The following is a 20,007-nucleotide window of genomic DNA, read 5'->3' as shown; positions in this document are numbered from 1 at the left end:
TTACAGTGTATCAGTCAAAACTTAATGCAATCTGTACACGTGTGTCCTCAAAACGCAGCCTCACCTAATGTTATATGCAGTATTCCGCTCAAGCAGCTCTTCGTGTCTGTGTTCTTGTGGTTCAGCCAATTTACTCACCGCTGACCCACTCACAGCCCCCGAGACACCGTCATAAATGAAGAAGGCATATTTATGTGATGTTCATTTACACCAACAAGGTTATGAAAGTGCTTTTTACCCACATTTGCCAGCATGCAAATTTGATGAGTCTGCTTTACCTGCAGCTCGGTAACAAATGTAATCCCTTCATGAAAGTTCGTTCCTAGGTAGCGTCATTCAGAGCATATTTTAAGAAGTGACAACAGGGTCAGCATAAATACAACATAGAGAATATTGTCAGACTACAGTGATCAATGGCTGACTTAGGTTATTTACCAACATTTTTTTTTGGTCACATCATGTTGTGACAGGCGGCACTGGTTTCAGCAACTCCACCCCTGCAGGGATTTTAAATTATTTGACTCTGGTTAATTATGCATTGCGGGGGACTGAAATGAACCATTCCATCTCGGAGAGCAAGTGTCAAAAGTCTCTGTCCTCCAAGGGGATCACAGAAGCCTGTGAGTAGTAGTAGGAGTCTACGTAATCATTTCCAGACAAAACGGAGTCAAATAGAACAGTGTAAAAAAAACATTCTAAACCACTTTTGCATCATGGGGGGAATTTAAGAAGCTGTTCAATATTCGGGAAAAAAGTCCTATGTGTCGAACTTAATCAAGACTTGCATTCAATGATATATGACAGGCCGAGAAAAATGGTATATGACAGGGATAGACGGATTATACAATACAATACAATACAATACATTCTGATTTATATAGCGCTTTCACAACAGCGGCAGCTGTAACAAAGCGCTTTACAAAACAGTTAACATAAAGTAAAATAATAAACACAACACATAACATAAAACACAAACAGTCGTGCAGTCCTAACCACTTTTCCGTCACACGCTTTGTTGTTTGAAGCGGTTTGAGATGAAAGAGGAGAGAATCAAAGTGTCCTTTAACCAGTGGATCAGAGACGTCATGCTCAAAATGAGCACACGTCGGCTACAAGCTAAGTTTCAAAGTCAACAAGAAGCTGTAGCATCCATTGACGAAAAAAGAGATTGGTTCACTTCTCCTGTCCCATGGAAATCCACTTCAATTCCAAGCGGCGACTCACGGTTCCAAATACGCATCGGTGCTCTTCGCCAACGCTCCTCTCTCCTCATCCTCAACTTCAGCGGCCATCCATCCAGCCGCACCGACGCCAACTGTCCAACAGCGCTGACATAGCCACTGAACAAATCGGGGTTGTGAAAAATGCTGCCCATTACTGGCGCAAAAAACACAAGCGCCCCAGGTCTGTCCAGCACCGACAGTCAATGGCGCCGACATTCGTCCCAATCAAAATCTGTGCTGGTACAGGCGTGCTGCCGAGAAGGCGCAACCACCAAGCACAGATACTGCTCCTTTGACGAATGTCGTGGCCAAAAAGCGCTGAAAACAGTCCATATCAGGTCCACACGATCAAACAACAAACAACATGTGACAAAACAAAAGACAAAAACAGCAAAAAAGAACAAAAAAGCAAGGCTCTTGAAGAGCACTTGCCGAAGGCTGCCTACTCGGGCGCCATCTTGGAGAAAAAAAAGAAAAAAAAAAAAAAATTGACTTGATTGACTTTTGTTAAACGTTGTCACCAAATGGGCATTTACATGCCACCTCTAGATGCTTATTAACATAAAAAGTAACACATTGTGACTCTAACCACTGACAGCTGTATATATAGCTTTATGCATTCCTGATATTTTATACAGTATTATTTCCACTGATATGAAGTGGCGTATCAAAAGACAGATGTTCAGTTTGCGATGCACTTATTGACCGAGCGTAACCTTCATTATAATTGCAGTCTTAATGAGATCCAAAAGCAAACAACTGACCTCTACAAAGATTAGAGTTCCGCATCATATGTACCTGGACCTTATTTGGCTTCGTAAGACGGGAAAAGGTGAGAGGTACCTTTCAAAAGGCATGTGAATAAATTTAGAGAATTTATAGATCGACTGGGCAGCCAAAGTAAGACACCGAATGTGGACTTGGTTAATACTGTACATCACAGAATATTCAGGCAATCTACAGATGCTGTACTATGCAAACATGCCCCCTAGGGATCATAACAGAAAGAGGATGTCATCGGAGCGATCTCATTTGACACGTGGTACATTTATGATGACAATGACATCATTTTCATTTTAAAACATGTGGAAGAATAACATCATTTGACACCCACTGACGTGCGTAGGTGTTTTTGATGTACAGATGTTGAATTAGAGATCTCACTAGATTGTGCCAGTACACCAAAAGTTGGGTTGGCAAATGTACCCTGATATCTACAATATGTATGCCTGTATGCAAACACACAATTATGACGTAATTTTGAATTGGTCCAATTGAATACTTTTTGTTTTTCCTCAGTACAGAATCCCAGATTAGCTTTTGCTGCAAATCTTGTTTGTCCGTCTGTGCATGGCAAGAACACTCACTTTTACATCTTTTTGTATGGACATGTTTAGCCCCCGAATTAACACTGAAATGTCCAAACTGAACTGAGAGTCAGTGTTCGTGATCAACTGGATTCGACTGCACTATCGACATGCTTGAGTTTGGTGTGTTTTATCATGTTATTTTCCCAATAGGGCCAGAGTTAACTATAATGAAACCATGTCATTGCACCGAGACACATATGAAAAGTATATGAACATACAGTATAGAGATATTTATGCTATTTAGTACCGCTTACGGGTTACACGACCTAACCTCTAAAATGTTGATGCAATGGATGGGTAGCGCAAATACAGTATATCAAATAATACTGGATAGCTGAGAAAAAAAATGTCGTGAATTTGTAGATATTGTGGACTCAATTCCAATAGTTTGTGAATATGGATATGTCACGTCATTTATTTTTTGAATCGGATAACCGTAGCGCTGTCTCATGTTCGGCTCTGTAACACTGGGTGTTATAGTGTTTTTTATGACGTGCAGTAGATATGATTCACGAGTCTACTAACAAGATCGGTATCTTGTGTGCACTTTTTTTTCAACACTTAACTGTGAATTAGCAGCTGTTTGCAAGCAGAGTTGTACATGCTGTGTTCTCTCTCCTGCAATTCCACTGCATGTCTCATTGAGCGATATAAAGACTTCCTCCACAAAAGACAGCTCCAGGAACATACTGTGGTGGACTCTGTCTTGCTGTTGGGAAGTGGCTCTGTCTATGTGCTCAGTGACTGGACTCTGTATGTTGACTTTTCTCGTTCATGTGCTTACTGTTATGAGATGTAGCAAATGGAAATTTAAATAAAAGGATGTTGTATTTTGTCTTGGAGAACACCCTTTTTTGGTCACTATGAACACATTTGAGTCATGCGAAAGGTACAGTATAGATTTTTTTCTGCTGTGCATCACGAGCATTTTACCATCCGACCGATTAATTAAGGAAAACTATACAGTGTAAACCGAAAGCTTCCTACATGGAAGAAACCAAACACAAATATGTTGCGTACATTTTTCATGAATAATATGCATCTTAAATTATTTATGGTGATCTCCTCATACACTTGTAAAAGAGGAACAAAGTGTGCCCATTATTAATCGTGCTTTTACAAATGAAATCATAATAGAAGCACAAACTGAAGGTGGCGGGAGATTTGATTTTCATGACTTCACATAAGATTTGATCACAAGCTGCTGCATTTTAAGTCAAAATGACATATTCTCGACACTTTTTCTATGACAAGTATGGATGAAATAAGGGCAAAAATCGAGCTTGGGCCCAGTTAATCATTTCGACATTGAGAAATACGGAGGCAGAGTTTTCATACTTCACACCCAAATTCACATCACTAATATCCATCCATCCATTTTCAACACCACTTAACCTGAACAGGGTCGAGGGAGTCGCTGGAGCCTATCCCAGCTGATTTTGGACAAGAGGCAAGCTACTTCCTGAACTGGTGGCCAGTCAGTCGCAGGGCACATATAGATAAAAATGACCATTCACACCCACACGCACACCGAGGGAGAACCGATCCCACGCTGCCTGCACACAAGTCAGGTGAGTGTACCACTACACCATCAGCGACCAAATCACTCATACTTCCCACTAAATATGAACTGAACCCGTCAAGCAAGAGAACTACTGCACTGTGATGGACAGCATTCAAGTAAATGGCAAAATCAATTAAACCTTTGTTGTCATTGTTTCACAATGGAATATTATAATTATACTTTTTTTCACTGCTCAAAGTACAGATGACAACTTCATTCCAAAAGCAACTCATGAGCCAGGTCAGTGGACGCAAGAAAACTTACCTGATCGCTTACAAAAGACGAACAGCAAAGGTTCAAGATCCAATTTCATCAACAAATTGGATTTGCCTGCAGAGTGGGGCGCCGGGGGCGGGACGAGGCAAGCCAACAATCAACAAACAGCTAACATTCAGAACACAACAAATCAGAATCGACAGGACTGAATGCCTGGCAAACAGGTGAAAATAATGAGACAGTGAGCTGCGTACAAATCAATGAAAAGTGTGACGACAAACAGCCAACAGTCGTGATAAACCAAAAAGTGTCACCCTGTCATGGGCTCTTGACACGTGACTTTGAAAGAGAAGAAATGAATTGTACTATTTCGGTTAGCCAATGGAAGCGTAGTGAGAATGTACATGCTTGACATTTACCGTGTAATTTCCTGCAAGTAATGCACACCAGGGGGAAAATGTCAATGAAACAAAGTGCTTCTAAAATCACATTATACACAGCGACAAGACGTGCTATAAGCGCAAATACTGCCTCCAAAGAGGCTGCAATCTCATCGAACGTCGTCAAGAAAAGTAATGGCATGACTCACACAGGAAATTCACATGAAGAGAGATGGCCGCTCTATCACTTTGTGAAGCGCAACAATGTGGCAATATATCTTGTTCCTTGGCATAAGTACCAAGGAACAAGAAAAAAAAAAAGATCACGTCAAATCATCACTGGAATGACAATAATGAAGTGAGCATTCAAATATTAGTTTATGTCACACTTAGCTTCCTTAGTCGCATCCCGGCCCACTCTCATTTTTATCAGCTCATTGTTCTGAAAGTACCGATGCAGAAAAAAAGGGCTTGAAACTGGCCTGCGGGTTTGCCTTCTTCCAGGCTCGCATCAGAAGGCAGTGAATGTGAGAGTGAGCTAGTAGTTCTTCCAAAAAAAGATTTGCATAGAACGACATGAAGACACACAGCAGACAAATGTGACAAAGAAGGCAACAAATCCGTGAATCAAAAATTTGTGCCCCTGACAAGTGGAAAAGGGAAAAGCTCCTGAATCGCTTTCTTGTAAGTTGATTTGAGTAAATTCTGGACTTTAAATCGTATGATTGACAAGGAAGCTGAACTGAAGTCTTGAATCTCAGCTTTCACTCTCAAATTGAGGTAAATGTACCTTTGATTTTGTTTATTGAAGAAAACTGGCATAATTCACTGCATTGCTATTAGCTCTGCAATTTTTTTTTATTCTTCACTCCTTTCATGTCAAGAGGTTGATAGGTCAATGCAATAAACAGTCCTGTGGGGTAATCCAGTGCAGGAAATTAATACATTATTGCTAGTAGTAGTAGCAGTAGTCGGAGTAGCAGAAGTTGGAATAGTCATGACCTCTTGGCAGTTATTTACCACATCGGTTCTCTTTTGTCCATGAGGTCTGTTTGAATTGATAACTTTTTTTCATTTTCTATAACCCCCCCCCCCCCCCTCAAATGAAACAACTGTCTGAATTATCATTAAATTTAAAATAATTGTCTCATTGAAATTATTTCATTCTCTCAGACCTACTCGAACGCGTGTTTGATGGCTTCCTATTATGTCTGCCTGGAATTGCCTCATAAAGTCATAACCATAAACCAGGGAAATAACTGGAGTGCAGGGATCATAGAGAAGATGACAAGTTCCCAATGAAAGTAATTGCTGGAAAATAATTACTTTGCACAGAAGGCCAGCAGTAAGCAGTGGCAAGGGGTTCAAACAAGAGAAGAGAACCGGGAGAGGTCCGAGGTGGGCAGTCACTTCAGAGAGGAATTTTAATGCAAAATATGAATGTTAATACAACTGGCATTGTTTAGGTTGCATTGACTAATGAAATGTATTGTTTAGTGTATTGTATACAGCACTTGATATTAGTACATCAATCCACCAAATGCAGCTCAATTTCAATAGTCGTAGCTCTACTGATTAGCCACTTCAAGCAGGTTGAATTTTATGTTCATATTTAATTCTAGTGTAAAAGGCTCAGCTAATCGACAAAATAATAGATTCTGAAAAGATTTGTTAGTGACAGCAACTACTTCATAACAAATTTCTTGGGTGGAGTTTGAAAGTTTCAGTCATGATAATATACAGACTGGGATTTTAGTTACCGGTACATTTTTAGCTCCTAAGGAAGGGCAAAAAATAAGACCTCTTCAATTGATAAATTGCATTTCAGCCTATAGAAGCTATGTTGTTAATTAACTAATTATCTGAACATGTTAAAAACATAAACTGCATCAACAAAAACGTACGCTACAATGGCTCGTCAATGCTGCTGATATGAGATACAACGATGACACGTCAAGTTAAGTCAAATCAAGTCAAATCAAGTCAACGGTATTTATAGAGCACTTTCAAACAGCCATCGCTGCATACAAAGTTCTGTACATGGAGCGATTTAACATACACAATAAACAGTAAGACGAAATGGTAATAAAGGCGGTAGAAAGCACCAAGCAGTAAAATCATGCTGAGTCGAACGCCAAAGAATACAAGTGGGTCTCTTCAAATTTCATTACAATCACTAATAATAATCACTATATACACACAATATACAGTATATAGATATATATATTTTTTAAAAAATCCTCATCTCACCCATCGGGTGGTGTCCGTCCCTCATTCAGCTCGGGTCCTCTACCAGAGGCCAGGAAGCTTGAGGGTTCTGCGCAGTATCCTTGCTGTTCCCAGCACTGCACATTCCTGGACTGAGATGTCCGATGTTGTTCCCAGGATCTGTTGCAGCCACTCATCTAGTTGGGGGTCACTGCCCCGAGTGCTCCGACCACCACAGGCACGACTGTCACCTTTACCTTCCAGGCTCTCTCCAGCTCCTCTCTGAGCCCTTGGTATTTCTCGAGTTTCTCATGTTCCTTCTTCCTGATGTTTCCATCACTTGGGACCGCTACATCCACTACAACGGCTTTCCTCTGCCCTTTATCTATGATCACGATATCTGGTTGGTTCGCCATTACCATCTTGTCAGTCTGGATCTGGAAGTCCCACAGGATCTTCGCTCTGTCATTCTCCAATACACACATACATATATATATATATATATATATATATGCATACTGCCAAGACACAATAAAGCAGTGCCATGCCACAGAGGGTAGGCATGAGGTGGCTCCCGCAAGGCCCACGTGTTGTCTGGGTTTTTGTCGGGTCAAGACGTGTTTATCAGTACCGGTACGCGTTTCCTTGACAACAAAACAGCCCGGTACTCTGTTCACTGACAGTTTTAATTTTCATTCTTCTTTTTGGAACAGTATGCATCTTGTTGACAATTTGCCAGGTGTCAGAGTCTAGATTATACAAAAATAGCGCATTCCATATTCACTGTTTAAATTTTTTTAACTACGACAAGAGGAATAATTGAAGTGTGCCAATTTAAAGTTCTCTTGGTGTTAAGTTTTGAACAATCCTGTTTCGTCATTCGTGTGGTTTGGCATGTTGCACCATACCATTTTAAAGGCTGCAAGCAGACTGCCTAAGCAATAGGTGTCAAAGTTAGGTCCTGGAGGGCCGCTGTCCTGCATGTTTTCCAAGTCTCCCCGTTGCAACACACCTGATTCAAATGAACAAGTTCAATGTCAGGCTTGCGCAAAGGTTGCTGATGATCTGATCATTTGAATCAGGTGTGTTGCAAAAGGGAGACTTGGAAAACATGCAGGACAGCGACGCTCCAGGACCTGAGTTTGACACCTATGGCCTAAGCAATTCATGAGTGATAGTGTACTTTTAAAGGTAGAAAAATATTTATTTGAGGTCATGTTTTGTTTGGTAAGCAGGTAACCATGTTGAATAACAAAATGTGTGTGTGTGTGTTTGCACAAACCATGTTAGCTATGGTTATGGTTATGCTGGTATGCTATGTATGTTTGCATTTTCACTTTTACCTGTTCAATTATTGGTGAGTTCTTAAAACTCGACCTGATGACAGCACACTTGGTTGAAGAAAGGTCACCAGATGGGGCATCTGTATCTTCTGTCTCTAATAAAAGTAACATCACATGTTACAAGTAAAGTGAAACTTGCATCTGCATCAAGACTTTCAAAATAAAGCTTTACATTCCATGAGATATATTTTGTTTGCATCTCGTATACATTCAATTTGATAAAATCACGAATAGTTTTCTAATACATTTGCTAACAAAGTAGCAGTAGTAGTAGTACATACCTCTTTACGGAAAACCCAAACGCAACACCCGTTGAAAAGTGGCGAAACTTTGCCCACGGCATTGTCTTTCAGGCAAAACAAACTCGACTTATGTCGAAGTCAGTTTTACACTTCTCAAACACATAAAGAAATGGAACAGATTACAACTCGATTGCGATTTGAAACTGAGGGCACGGCACTGAATAAGAGAGAGATTGATTGAAGTTGCCTCAGGTTTACGTAATGACATTGCAAAAGGGCAATGAACGCGGCACAGCACGCCATGTTCAAAGTGATTGTAGCTCAGTCGGAAAGCCAAAATTCAGGGTTTACGTAATGTAGGGCTAGTGGCTAAGCTAGCTCGCTACCTGCCGCTGGTGATGTTGCTAACTCGGGCTCAGACTTTCTGAGAGCAACTAAGCATGCTTGCTTCAAATGATGACGCAATTTAAGGGAAGGTGAATGAGGAGGCAGGCTTCCCGGTTATCCCGGCCGCACAACTATTAACCTTGATGTTATCGGCCGCCTCCTGCAGCTAGCTGGAAGTTTGTCAGTTTGTCATCCGCCCCAGGAGGAGGAGGAGGAGGACTTGGGGGGTTCGGCTAATTAGCTAGCTGAGACAGGGCAAGTACATGTATTCCTCTCCACTTACTGCCAAAGAAAAATCTTGCAGTTCATGTTTCGCCAAGAAGTCAGTGTGACGTCTTTCATTCCGTCTTGTTCGTATCTTTTCCACCACGAGAAGAGGAATATGTCCAGGTATAACATATACAGCCTGTTAGACTGGGTCTACGGTGGGGTGGACCCGAAGTTTGAAGGCAACGGTGGCCCAGAATGTGCCGCCTTCCTCGCGCCCCAGCAGCGCATCAGTGAAAGTCTGGTGGTGCTCCTCATTTCCATAGTGGAGATTGGCGTGGCGTTGAAGAAAATAAACATCTCCAAAGAGTTCAAAGTGGTGGGGAAAGAGTGCACAAGATCAAAGGAGGACAGTGTAGGCAAGAACTTGTTGCTTGTTGCACTATGCATGACTTTTGGAGTAGAGGTGGGGTTCAAATTCGCGACCAAGACTGTGATCTACCTGCTCAATCCGTGCCATGTGGTGACCATGATCCAGGTAAGGATAACATCAATCATACTTGCATTTCCGTTCATGTAACACATAAAGTGTGCAGTGTGGTGGTGTCCAGGACTTGAATTCAATCAACCTACAGGTATTTTAATATTTGGTTACCTGATTTAGAAGACTGAGTATAACAAACACTCCTCCATTATTCATTGCAAAGCCATATAACTGTATTGTTGATTGATTTACCGAATGTTTTACCCTCTATTGGTGTTCCTCCTTCCGCAGAGTGAAAGTTTCTACAAACTTCCCTTCTCATCGACATCGTTATGGTCTTTTGCAATTCCTCTTCTCCCCCCCCCCCGCCCCCCCACTTCCTAGTGAAATACTGTAAATGGGACTCATTTCAGTCCTCTCAAAACTTTTTGATCATCAAACAACAATCCAGACTATCCCTTGACTGAAGTATTGTTAGGTGTTGGATAACATAATGTGGGGTGTAGTTTGTACCATTTTTGCCTTTGTATGTGGATAGCTATGATTCATAAAATGATTATGCATCGGGTTCATATATTAAAAGTGGTAGGATTTTGTACTGCAAAAGGTAATTGTTGTCAGGCCTGTTCTCAAGACAGCTGTTTTCTATGCACTGTTGCCATGAGAGTGGTTTTAGTTGGTTCTACCTGACTGCCTGGCCTGCACCGTACATGATTGCATTTTGTTGTGAAAGGTCATGAATATAACTCAGTACAGTGGTAAATGAATAATGTGGTTATAATTTCATTGAAATTTCACATAGTGATTGATTGATTGATAGTGTGTGGTGATCAAATGGTCAAGAACATTAGTAGGCTTTTAACTGTGAACTTTGCCACATCATTGACCGGATCTGCAAAATAAGAAATTACAGCAAACACAATTTCGTTCACTCCAGGGAGATTCTGTGCTGCCCATAATAATCTAAAATGTATCATTTTATAGAGTGAGATTTTTTTCCCAATTTTCTTTTTTTTGGTGGGGGGGGGGGGTTGTGTTGTTAATCTTGTGTTTGGCTGATTTTTTTTTTCCCCACTGTACTTCAGTGAACATCAATTCTACTCGATTTTGGCTATTCGTGCATAGGGTAGAGGTCACATTAATTGTTTAAATCAGTTATGGACAGATTTATTCGGGTTGTTTTTTTTTTGGTTTTTTGAATCATCAAAAACATGACATTTTGAGAGGGGTGTGTCGACTTTTTTTATATATTCAGTCTAATAATTCAGCTACTAAAATGAAAACGTGAAGTATTCCCCTTTGTGCAAACCAAAGTTATGCTCTCATCATCTTTCAGATTGCTTAGGGTGCAGAGCTTCATTCACCATGTACACAAACAGAAACCTAAGCATTTATATTTTAGCTGTAAAATTGGTTCGGGGGATGCAACTATAAAAATTAATTGTGTCTTTAATGCGACATCAGCGGCGCCACGGATAGTTTGCCAACACTCATGCTTGTGGACAAAACATGGCCAAATTCTTTACTGGAGCTGCTGATGCTCATGCGCAGTCGTGATGAAGTTGGTTAATGGTTGCTGAGATGCTGATGGCTTTTTCCTGAGTCCTGCTCGTGACCTTTTTTTAAAAGAAATGCCAGCAAAGTTGTACCATTTGGAATCTGACACAAACATTTATTATTGGGTGTTATTTATTATAATGTTCGATGAATATTTCTTGAATATCTGAGGGCATGGATATATTTGACTCTCTGTTGCTCCTAAAAAAAACAAATGTACTTCATTTTATATGTTGTACAAAACGTGAGAATAGCATCTCAAGAAAATATTCTATCAAGGTCATGTGATTCACAAGGTTAAAAATTAGAGGTCAAAAGGTGACTAAAATATACACAATTCTTCTCATTGATAGCCAAATTGGAATCCTTGTTGAATTCCTTTTCCAACAATATCTGCTTAATGAAAATTGACCCGGTAGTGCCAGAGAGCTCAGGCTTCAAAGGAAGGTGGTCACGCTCCGATTTGCTAAAAAAGCCCAAATGCGGCGGGCCAAATCTTCCATACCCCTGCTCCGATTGACCTACAATTTGAGATTACGTGTTGTGCCTTCGCTATCAAAAAGTACTCTAAGTTTCATTCAAATCAAAATCTGCTTGGTTCAACTGGTTGTGTGATTTGGCATGCAACGACCCCTTGGAGATTGCGGCATTCCAGGACAAGACAATGAAGTTAATTGGGATATGTGGTGGGAAATGTACTTTTTGATTGCTTTCACACAGATTGTTGGCTCAGTGGAGTGCGAGCCAATCTTTTGTGTGCCGCATATTTCTGAAATATCTCTGTGAGCAAAATCGCATGAAAGTCATTCCATTTTCAATATTTCATTTTTTGTTTTCGTTTCTCAAAATTGTCGCATTGTGTTTGAACACAGTGGTTTCCATGTATTCGAAAAATGAATAAAATAGCACCCACACATCAATGTTCAATCCAATGACTTCAATGCAAACAAATAACACATTTGGGATGTATTCATCCTGACATATCACATCCAAATATCACATTCACACCTGTGGACCATTTAGAATTTTCCACTGATCAACCAACCATGGATGCTCTTTGGAGAAAGAGAACTGGGGCGAGCATGCAAACATCCACAAACGAAAATGCAAACACAGAACCCTTGAGACATGCTAACTAATCCGCCATGCTGCCTACTGACAAAACTTTACATGAAAATCCCCGACATCGATATTCTGGTCAAAGCATTTGTTTGACTCAGAAATGATGTTATCCTGTGAGTGAACGCACACACACAAAGTCATCACAACTTCATGCGACAGCAGCCTCGTCGGGGTTTAATACAAGCTATCACATGATCTCGATCTGTCTTTGCCGCACATCATTTGGAACAGACAGATTAGCCTCATCCTTAAAAAAAAACACTTTAAAAAGCATCTACATTCTTGATAAATGTGTCAGCAGTGACACATGAATCTTTAAGCAGTCAATTTGTGAGCAGACGAGCAAACATCTCTTCTTAGCCGGGACCTTCTGACTCAGAATCAGCTTGCGTAGTCATTTGCATGAAATCCATTTCAGAGTGTAATCTCTTGTGTGTGTGTGGAGACTTCAGCAGCAGAGATGAAGTCGTAGCAAAATCCCAGACTTCCACTGGCATCATGCACTGTAACATGTTGCTATCTCTTGTAAGAGCTGTGGTTGAAGTGATTCAAATTTCAATATCAGACTGAGCACGACCACTGAACAGTGAGCAAACTGACATATCACATCAGAGTACATTAGCATGTCGATCCGTTTTAACATGTTTGACAACAGGTGAAGCTTTGACCTGCATTCCAAATCCCTTTCTTTTTTTTTTCCAGCTCCACAGCACTTAATTATTTATTTCCACCTTTCCCGTTCTTGTGACTTTGTCACGCACACGTTACAAGCCATGTTGTCCTCGTCATCTGTTCCGCACTGATCGGAATGTGCCATTAGTGTGTAACTTTGTGTTTCTCTTCCATAGATTTTTCTGCTGGCCTGCCCGCCATGTAAAACTGCAATGGTGGTGTTTAGGTGAGCTCACCATGGAAACCCATGCAGATCACTCCGCTCAACGGGCCGAAGCCTGAGTCCCCCCCGGTTGCACAATCAATTGAAAGCTGATTTAAGAGCTGCATCAATCGTCTCTCAACGGTCTCATGCAATTTCTAATTGAGATGGAAAAAGAGCTATTTTGACGCACGGTGTTAATTCATGTAAACCAAATGAAGTGGCTGGTTTGTGCGGCCCGAAAATATCCACCCACCCAAAAGGCCGCGCTCGCATTGCCAAATGGTGTGGTTCTAATTTTGAATTGCTCCCCGACTATAATAAACAAGACGAATGTCTCCGGCACCCACCACGGTACAGAAACTGCGCAACTTGAGTTGCAAGCCCCTGTCGCTTGCTGTTCCGTCAGCTCTGCAGCTGAAGTGTGACGCTTCTCCACCCACCACACTGCAGCATGCCGCTTCGCTCTCAGACAACCCCCCCCCCCCCCCCTCCAGCAAGATGAAAACTCGTATGCGGCCCCTGATCTGTTGGACCTCATGTGCAAATGAGAACATGTGACAGCCGTTGTTGGAATCGGCACACACATTCAAAGCCCCCCCCCGGGGTTGTGTTACAGTATTGTCTTAATGGTGGAGCTTATGCACACCCTTGACACATCCTCATTGAACCTGGAATGCGACCCGCGTTTGATCTCACAGCTTCATGTAAAAACGTGCTACTCATGCATGCCTTCAAATATGCGGATTTGTTTGTGAGCGTGTCAAAATTCATCCTATAGATGCAAATGAGAACTAAGTCTTAAGTCCCCGCCCGCCCCGATTTTCCTTTTTTTTTTTTTTCATTTTCAAGTTAGGCCGTACATCTCTGGATCACACCGTGTCTGCATACAGGCAGGATGAAGAATACATTCCTACTTGTCAATCGATAGCTCCAAAGAACATGAATAATCATCATCATCGCGATGGCAATTTATGGACATGGCTGGCCCAAGTAGAACCAACTGCCCCTCCCCCCCCAACCCACTCATACAGGCTGCATGAATCTGAACTGCTCAACTCAAACGTAATGCTGTGACGTGTGCAATGCACAAATAGATTTGCAGAAGTGGTAGACTGGGTCGGTGAGTGTGCAAGCTGTGGTCGGCTCTCATGGCGTCTGAAATCTGCGCAGTTCATTAATGAGCACCCGAGGATGTAATCGTGCAAGCCGATTGTCATGATTGCTTGTGTGCTTTTCTAGGCTGCAGGTCCATATGTTGAATGGCGCTCTCTTGGCTTTAATGTTCCCTGTGGTCAACACCAGGCTGGTAAGCAACCATTAAGCTCAGGCAAGATTATGTACAGTATATATGAATATATATATTTTTGCTTTTCCATGATAACCGCGACCATTGTAAATGGTGTGGGGGATAATCAAAATGACGTCATTCTTTTCTCACAGCCCCCAGGGATGAGAACTAAAGTTTCTATACTACTTCGTCATTAAGTGTGAGGCAAGCACGTCTTGATACCATTATGCCAGCCTAAATGCGTTCGATTGGGCATAGCGTAGTGGCGCTCGCTTTTATATGACTCCCAGTCCAAAGGTTGTAGGTCTGAACCCGAACCCCCGTGACCAATTCACAAATATATCAGGATTCCCAAAACCTGGAAAATGAGTGACCAATTTTGCAGTCATAGAAAACACGCGAAAAATGAGAAAAGCAGTCAAATGTCCCGGAAAAACTCAAGTTGTAATTGATTCTCTGCTAGGTGGGTTGAACAGAAACTGGTTGCACAGAAATGTCTCGTTTCAGCTGCCCCAAATAGACAACATTGAGCCATGGTGGTGTTTCGCGTCATCTGTGCTTCTCGCTTACGCAGTGCCCCATGTGACGCTACCCACCAATTAAATTTCATATTCTCTTTGAAGAGTTCTACTGCCCGGTGTTTCCATATGACCCGTTTGCTCGATTTACCGACTTTACAGTCCCAAGTAAGGATTTAGTTTCTCCAAAGAAGCTGCGAAACTGCCAACTTTCGGTACAATGGTGTTGCTGTTGCACTCTATATAGAGTGTGAAGTTTGTCTATTATCTGGTCTGTTGAGCGACAGAAAGCTGTAGTGGGCGTGCCGTCGCTTTTGTCTGCGGGGCTCCGAGGTGAAATTCATCTCTGGTTTCGGTAGAGCTGCAGCGACCATGACAACGGCTTTGTCATAGTGACGGGAAACAGTCGATGGATTGGGTCACATTTCACTCAGTATTTCATCTTTCATTGTCCGACAGCAGAACCAGAAAATATGTGAAGGGGGGGGCGGGGGATTCGGCTCTGTTAAAATACTAGTTCGGTATGTGCACAGAGAGCACAGCTCCGACTTTTTATGCAGTTTTTCGCTCGTTTTAAGCCCCTGGGTCAGTCATATTTTCAAAGCCCCGGGCTGTGGCGGCGCCATGATTGCTACCGTGGGCTTTGACCTCTCTCCAACCCATGGGCAGCTCATGAGTCGGTAAGCCGTATTCCAGTGTCTTGCTTTACTTAGCATTTAAATTCATTTAGATGTCAACTTCCAAATTAGATCTTATTGCGGCGTTTGCGAACGAGCCATTCTTTTGAATGGTTCTTTTGGTGTGAACAATGACAAACATCCATCGGTGTGAGCGACAGGTGCTTTAGTTTTGTTGCTGTATCATGGCAGACGATGACATCAAATATTCCCCGCCATCATTTCTTCGCTCTGACATTTGTGAGTTCTCCTTTCTGTTGTCTCCTCAGCTGCCATTTGAAAAGGAGATTTACTACATTCAGCACTCCATGCTGTATCTGGTGCCGCTTTACCTTTTCAGGAAAGGAGGTAAGGTGTTGACCTCCACTTGCATCCTCCCTTTATTGACGCCAGACTTTTTTTTCCCCTCTCTCTCTCCTTTGACGTCAGTGCCTGCATCGCCTGTGTCAGTTTAACTGTGGTAGCTGTTCCTCTCCGTGTGCCTTGTTTATGTCTCTCTTGACCTCCTCCTATAAAGGTTACCATCCTACTTGGGAACAAATGTTTTGGGGCTTCACGCAACATTAATAAGATGCCCGGAATAATTGCTTTACCATTTGCATTGGAGAGAGCTACTTAGAGTTTCTCCTTGGCGCCTTCACTTTTCCCTTAATTAACCTTTAGGGAAGCTCAAGCAACATGAAGGCCTCTCTATATCGAGCGGGAGAACTTCATTGCGCACCTGACTAACAGCAGCTTTTTGTGTCATCTAAACTGTCGGTGGGAAATTTTTGTCTAGATGGCACCACCAGGGATTTACACTTGTTCATGCGAAAGTGATTTTAGAAGCGCTGTGTTGGCCAGTTACATCAAGGCTTGTGAACAGCGCAGAAGTTTTTACAGTGTACTTCATTACGCTAATGCACTTGCGTGTGGGGAGAGACACGGTCACTGATGCCCTTTTCAGCCATGGAGTCACTAAAAATTACAGTGACCCCACTCGTGCCGAATAAGCTGTCGGACAGAGATCTCGCACGGACACAAGTACACATTGCAACCAGGTTTAATAGTTCATTAATCTTCCGAACCGTTTTATCTTCACTAGGGTCGCGGGGGTCGCTGGAGCCTATCCCAGCTGTCTTCAGGCAGTATGCACCCCAAATTGGTTGCCAGCCAATCGCAGGGCACACAGAGACAAACAACCATGCACATCCACACCAACACCTAGGGACAATTTAGAGTGTTCAATCAGCCTGCCATGCATATTTTTGGAATGTGGGAGGAAACCGGAGCACCCGGAGAAAACCCACGCAGGCCCGGGGAGAACATGCAAACTCCACACAGGGAGGCCGGACCTGGAATTGAACCTCTGCACTGTGAAGTCAACGTGCTAACCACTGGACTGCCGGGCCGCCCGGTTTAATAGTTCTCAACGGGAATTCAGGCCACAGATCTTCTTTCGAAGATTTGCAATTTGGAAAACAAGGGACGGAAAGCGAGACCAGCCTAAGCTTCATTTCATACATTTTTGTATTGTGATGCAGCAAAACATTAGTAGTATTTTTAAATCTTGCACAAAAGACGTGCGCAATTTTTAAAAAACTAAAATATTAAATCTAATTTAAAAAATTAAGCTAAAGCAAAGCATTTTTGGGGGCCGGGGGGGTCAAAACTAAGAAAACAAAACTGACTGGATACATAAGCTACAGTATTGTCTAATTCAAAAAGCTTTGTGGCAATAAGTTTGTTGTGATTGCAATCGTTTAAAAGTGTACATAGATGGGTCTCTAATATTTTGGCTCCCTTCTTTATATCCTACAAAGCCTTTAAAGTCACTCTTGGTTGTGTGTGAACTGTTTTCTAGTACAGTACAATGAAACAATGATGTGTTGTTGTTTTTTAAGCCAATGGCATATGATACCTTGTACTTGCCACCCTTTATTTTATAATTCAATAAAACTAACAGGAATAGCCAGTTTTACAACATATCCTCTCACTGCTTCTTCAGTGTGTTGTGTGGGATAAAAACTTGCTGAAGATGAACAAATATTTTTTTTCCTCTTGCTGCTTCACAAACATTTCTCATCCTGCCATGATGAATTCATTTTTATCCTCCAAACGCAAATTATTATTTTTTAAACAAATGTGTTTCTCTTCATAGGTGTGTACAAGCCTGAGCCCCTGGGGGACATATGGTGGGCGCTTCTGTCCACAGGCATCCTCTTCCTCTATCACTTCCTCTTCTTACAAGTTCTTGGCCTGGTAAGAGGGCGACCCCTGCTGGTCGAATGTGATAGTTCATGGTCGGCTCTCGTTCTTATAGCTGTACTGTTGTGCGCTTGACCAGGGTCATTGTTTGGTTGAGTGGGGGGGGGGGGGTAATAATGTCACCATACAAATGAGATTATTATTTATTCAAAGTAATTCATCATATAGACCTTTGCTGAGCTGTCCTAATATGTGATCTAAACTGCACCTCTGGGAACTTAATAAGAAATAATTTTGGCATACAATGGCTGGGGGATAGAACAATGCCCTCACGGGAATTGATCCTCCTCAAATCGCGGACAGTGTTTGCTTTCCAATTATTTCACAGAGTGGGCAACATATCAAAAGGTTCAAGCTGTGTGGGTGTAATGGTTCAAGGCGCGATACATTTTTGAATGAATCTTCATCTATGTGACGAAGCACTGGTACTTACTAAAAAAAGTATGTTTCAGAAAATAGTTTTGAATAATGAAATATTTGCATAATGTGCATTTTTGTATCTAAAGGCTCCACTTTATTTACCAAAAAAATGTTCAGAACATTAAGAGAATTTACCCGAGAGCACTTTGGCATCATGTCCCAACCTGTCTTTTCTCCCCGAGGTCACAGAAGTGAACCTCAACAACATGCTATGCCCGGCTGTGTCTGATCCCTTTTACGGACCTTGGTACCGTGTGTGGGCAGCTGGCCACCAGACCCTCCTGACGCTCATCCACGGGAAGGTTCTGACACTGCTCTCGCAACACACGGTTCCCATATGTAGACACCTCCTGGATACGCTGCGGCTGCGCAACAAGAAAGTCGATTGAACCACGATACATGCGAGCCTTTCACTCTCAATGCCTTTTATGTTGCTTTTAGTCCCCATTTTAGTACATCTTTTACAGCGTGTTTTACTGTACTCGATCCCACGTGTCGTCCAAATGTATGCAACTTGCACGCACGAAGTTATGTGGGTATTTTAGGGCTGGCAATTGGGTGGGCTAGTCCTCAGTCAGCTTGATATCTTGAATCATTTTTCCAGAAAAATGCAGGAGATCAAGTTTTTTTCTGATGCTGCCTTTTTTGGGGGGGGGCACCACTTATCTGCTGTTGTCATTCTTCAAGTGGTGAATGTGCAAAAGTTGCTAGTTAATGTATCAGCCATTTTATTTGTATCGAGTGTGTTTGTTGTGCGCTGTAAATGTGAATAAGTCATTACAGGAGTATAGTGGGAGGATGGCCATCAACGATCTGTCAGGGTCGTCATCACGCCACCGTGTTTATGTTGAACGGAAGAAGGGAAAAACTTTTTTGTAAGTCAACAAACATTTTTCCCATCCCCCATCGGCCATCAAGTTAAGTGATGATAAGGGAATATTAACTGTATTATTTCAACACTGTGCTAACTGGAGTTTAGAAGGAACTTGATCAAAAATGTAAACGCCACATTCAAGTTCAATGGGTGCACTAAGACTTGTGTTGTAATTTAATGTCTAATTCAAAAACATTAGGACCACACCAAAAATAAAAAATCAATTGTGCCGTTTTTGTTTGAGATTCTTCTAAATTCCAGTGCAAACATTCAGTCGATGTTGAGATGAATGAGGAATGGTCAGATTATTCTGAGATGTCCTCTGCTGAGGAAGTTGTGCTCTTTTGGTTGATTTGTTGACACGTTTGTCGAGAGAAGAAAAACTGCAGTCATGCCTTGTGAAACTTGAATAGCGCGTTGCTCGATCCTCCTGTTAACATTCGCAAGGAACTGTCAGATACTCCGCCAACACAAACCCCAATTATCTGATAATCTGCATGAGGTCACTTTGGGTAATTTATTGACGATGAAAAGACGGTATTAATATTTCATCAGTCACGTTGTGTATCATTTCAAGTGTGTGTGTATGCGTGTGTGGGATACACCATTGTAGCATATTATACAGTCCGCATATATTGTATTTCAATGTCAAGAAGGGATGCTTTTCTACTCTTAAGGGATTATGTTGGTTTTTAATTAAACTTTTTCTCAGTTGCTCAATGTCTTTGTAATGGTCTTTCCGATCCAAATTCCACATCATGCATTTTAATTGTTCCCATTTTTTAGTTAACATTTTACACCGA

The 20,007-nt window shown here is 41.9% G+C and overlaps 1 protein-coding gene across 1 annotated transcript; it reads left to right on the top strand.

The window, feature by feature from the left end:
- The first annotated feature begins 8,915 nt into the window (after positions 1-8,915).
- LOC127588630 (transmembrane protein 164) lies at positions 8,916-19,924 on the top strand. Its single transcript, XM_052047426.1, has 6 exons — positions 8,916-9,678; positions 13,152-13,201; positions 14,420-14,486; positions 15,933-16,011; positions 17,804-17,904; positions 18,513-19,924. Exons 1-6 carry the CDS (start codon positions 9,241-9,243, stop codon positions 18,717-18,719), a joined length of 942 nt encoding a protein of 313 aa, XP_051903386.1. The 5' UTR covers positions 8,916-9,240; the 3' UTR covers positions 18,720-19,924.
- The last annotated feature ends 83 nt before the right edge of the window (positions 19,925-20,007 follow it).

This window comes from Hippocampus zosterae, chromosome 16 (assembly GCF_025434085.1).
Source record: "Hippocampus zosterae strain Florida chromosome 16, ASM2543408v3, whole genome shotgun sequence".
Classification (NCBI taxonomy): Eukaryota; Metazoa; Chordata; class Actinopteri; order Syngnathiformes; family Syngnathidae; genus Hippocampus; species Hippocampus zosterae.
This window is presented reverse-complemented; position numbering and strand designations above follow the sequence as displayed.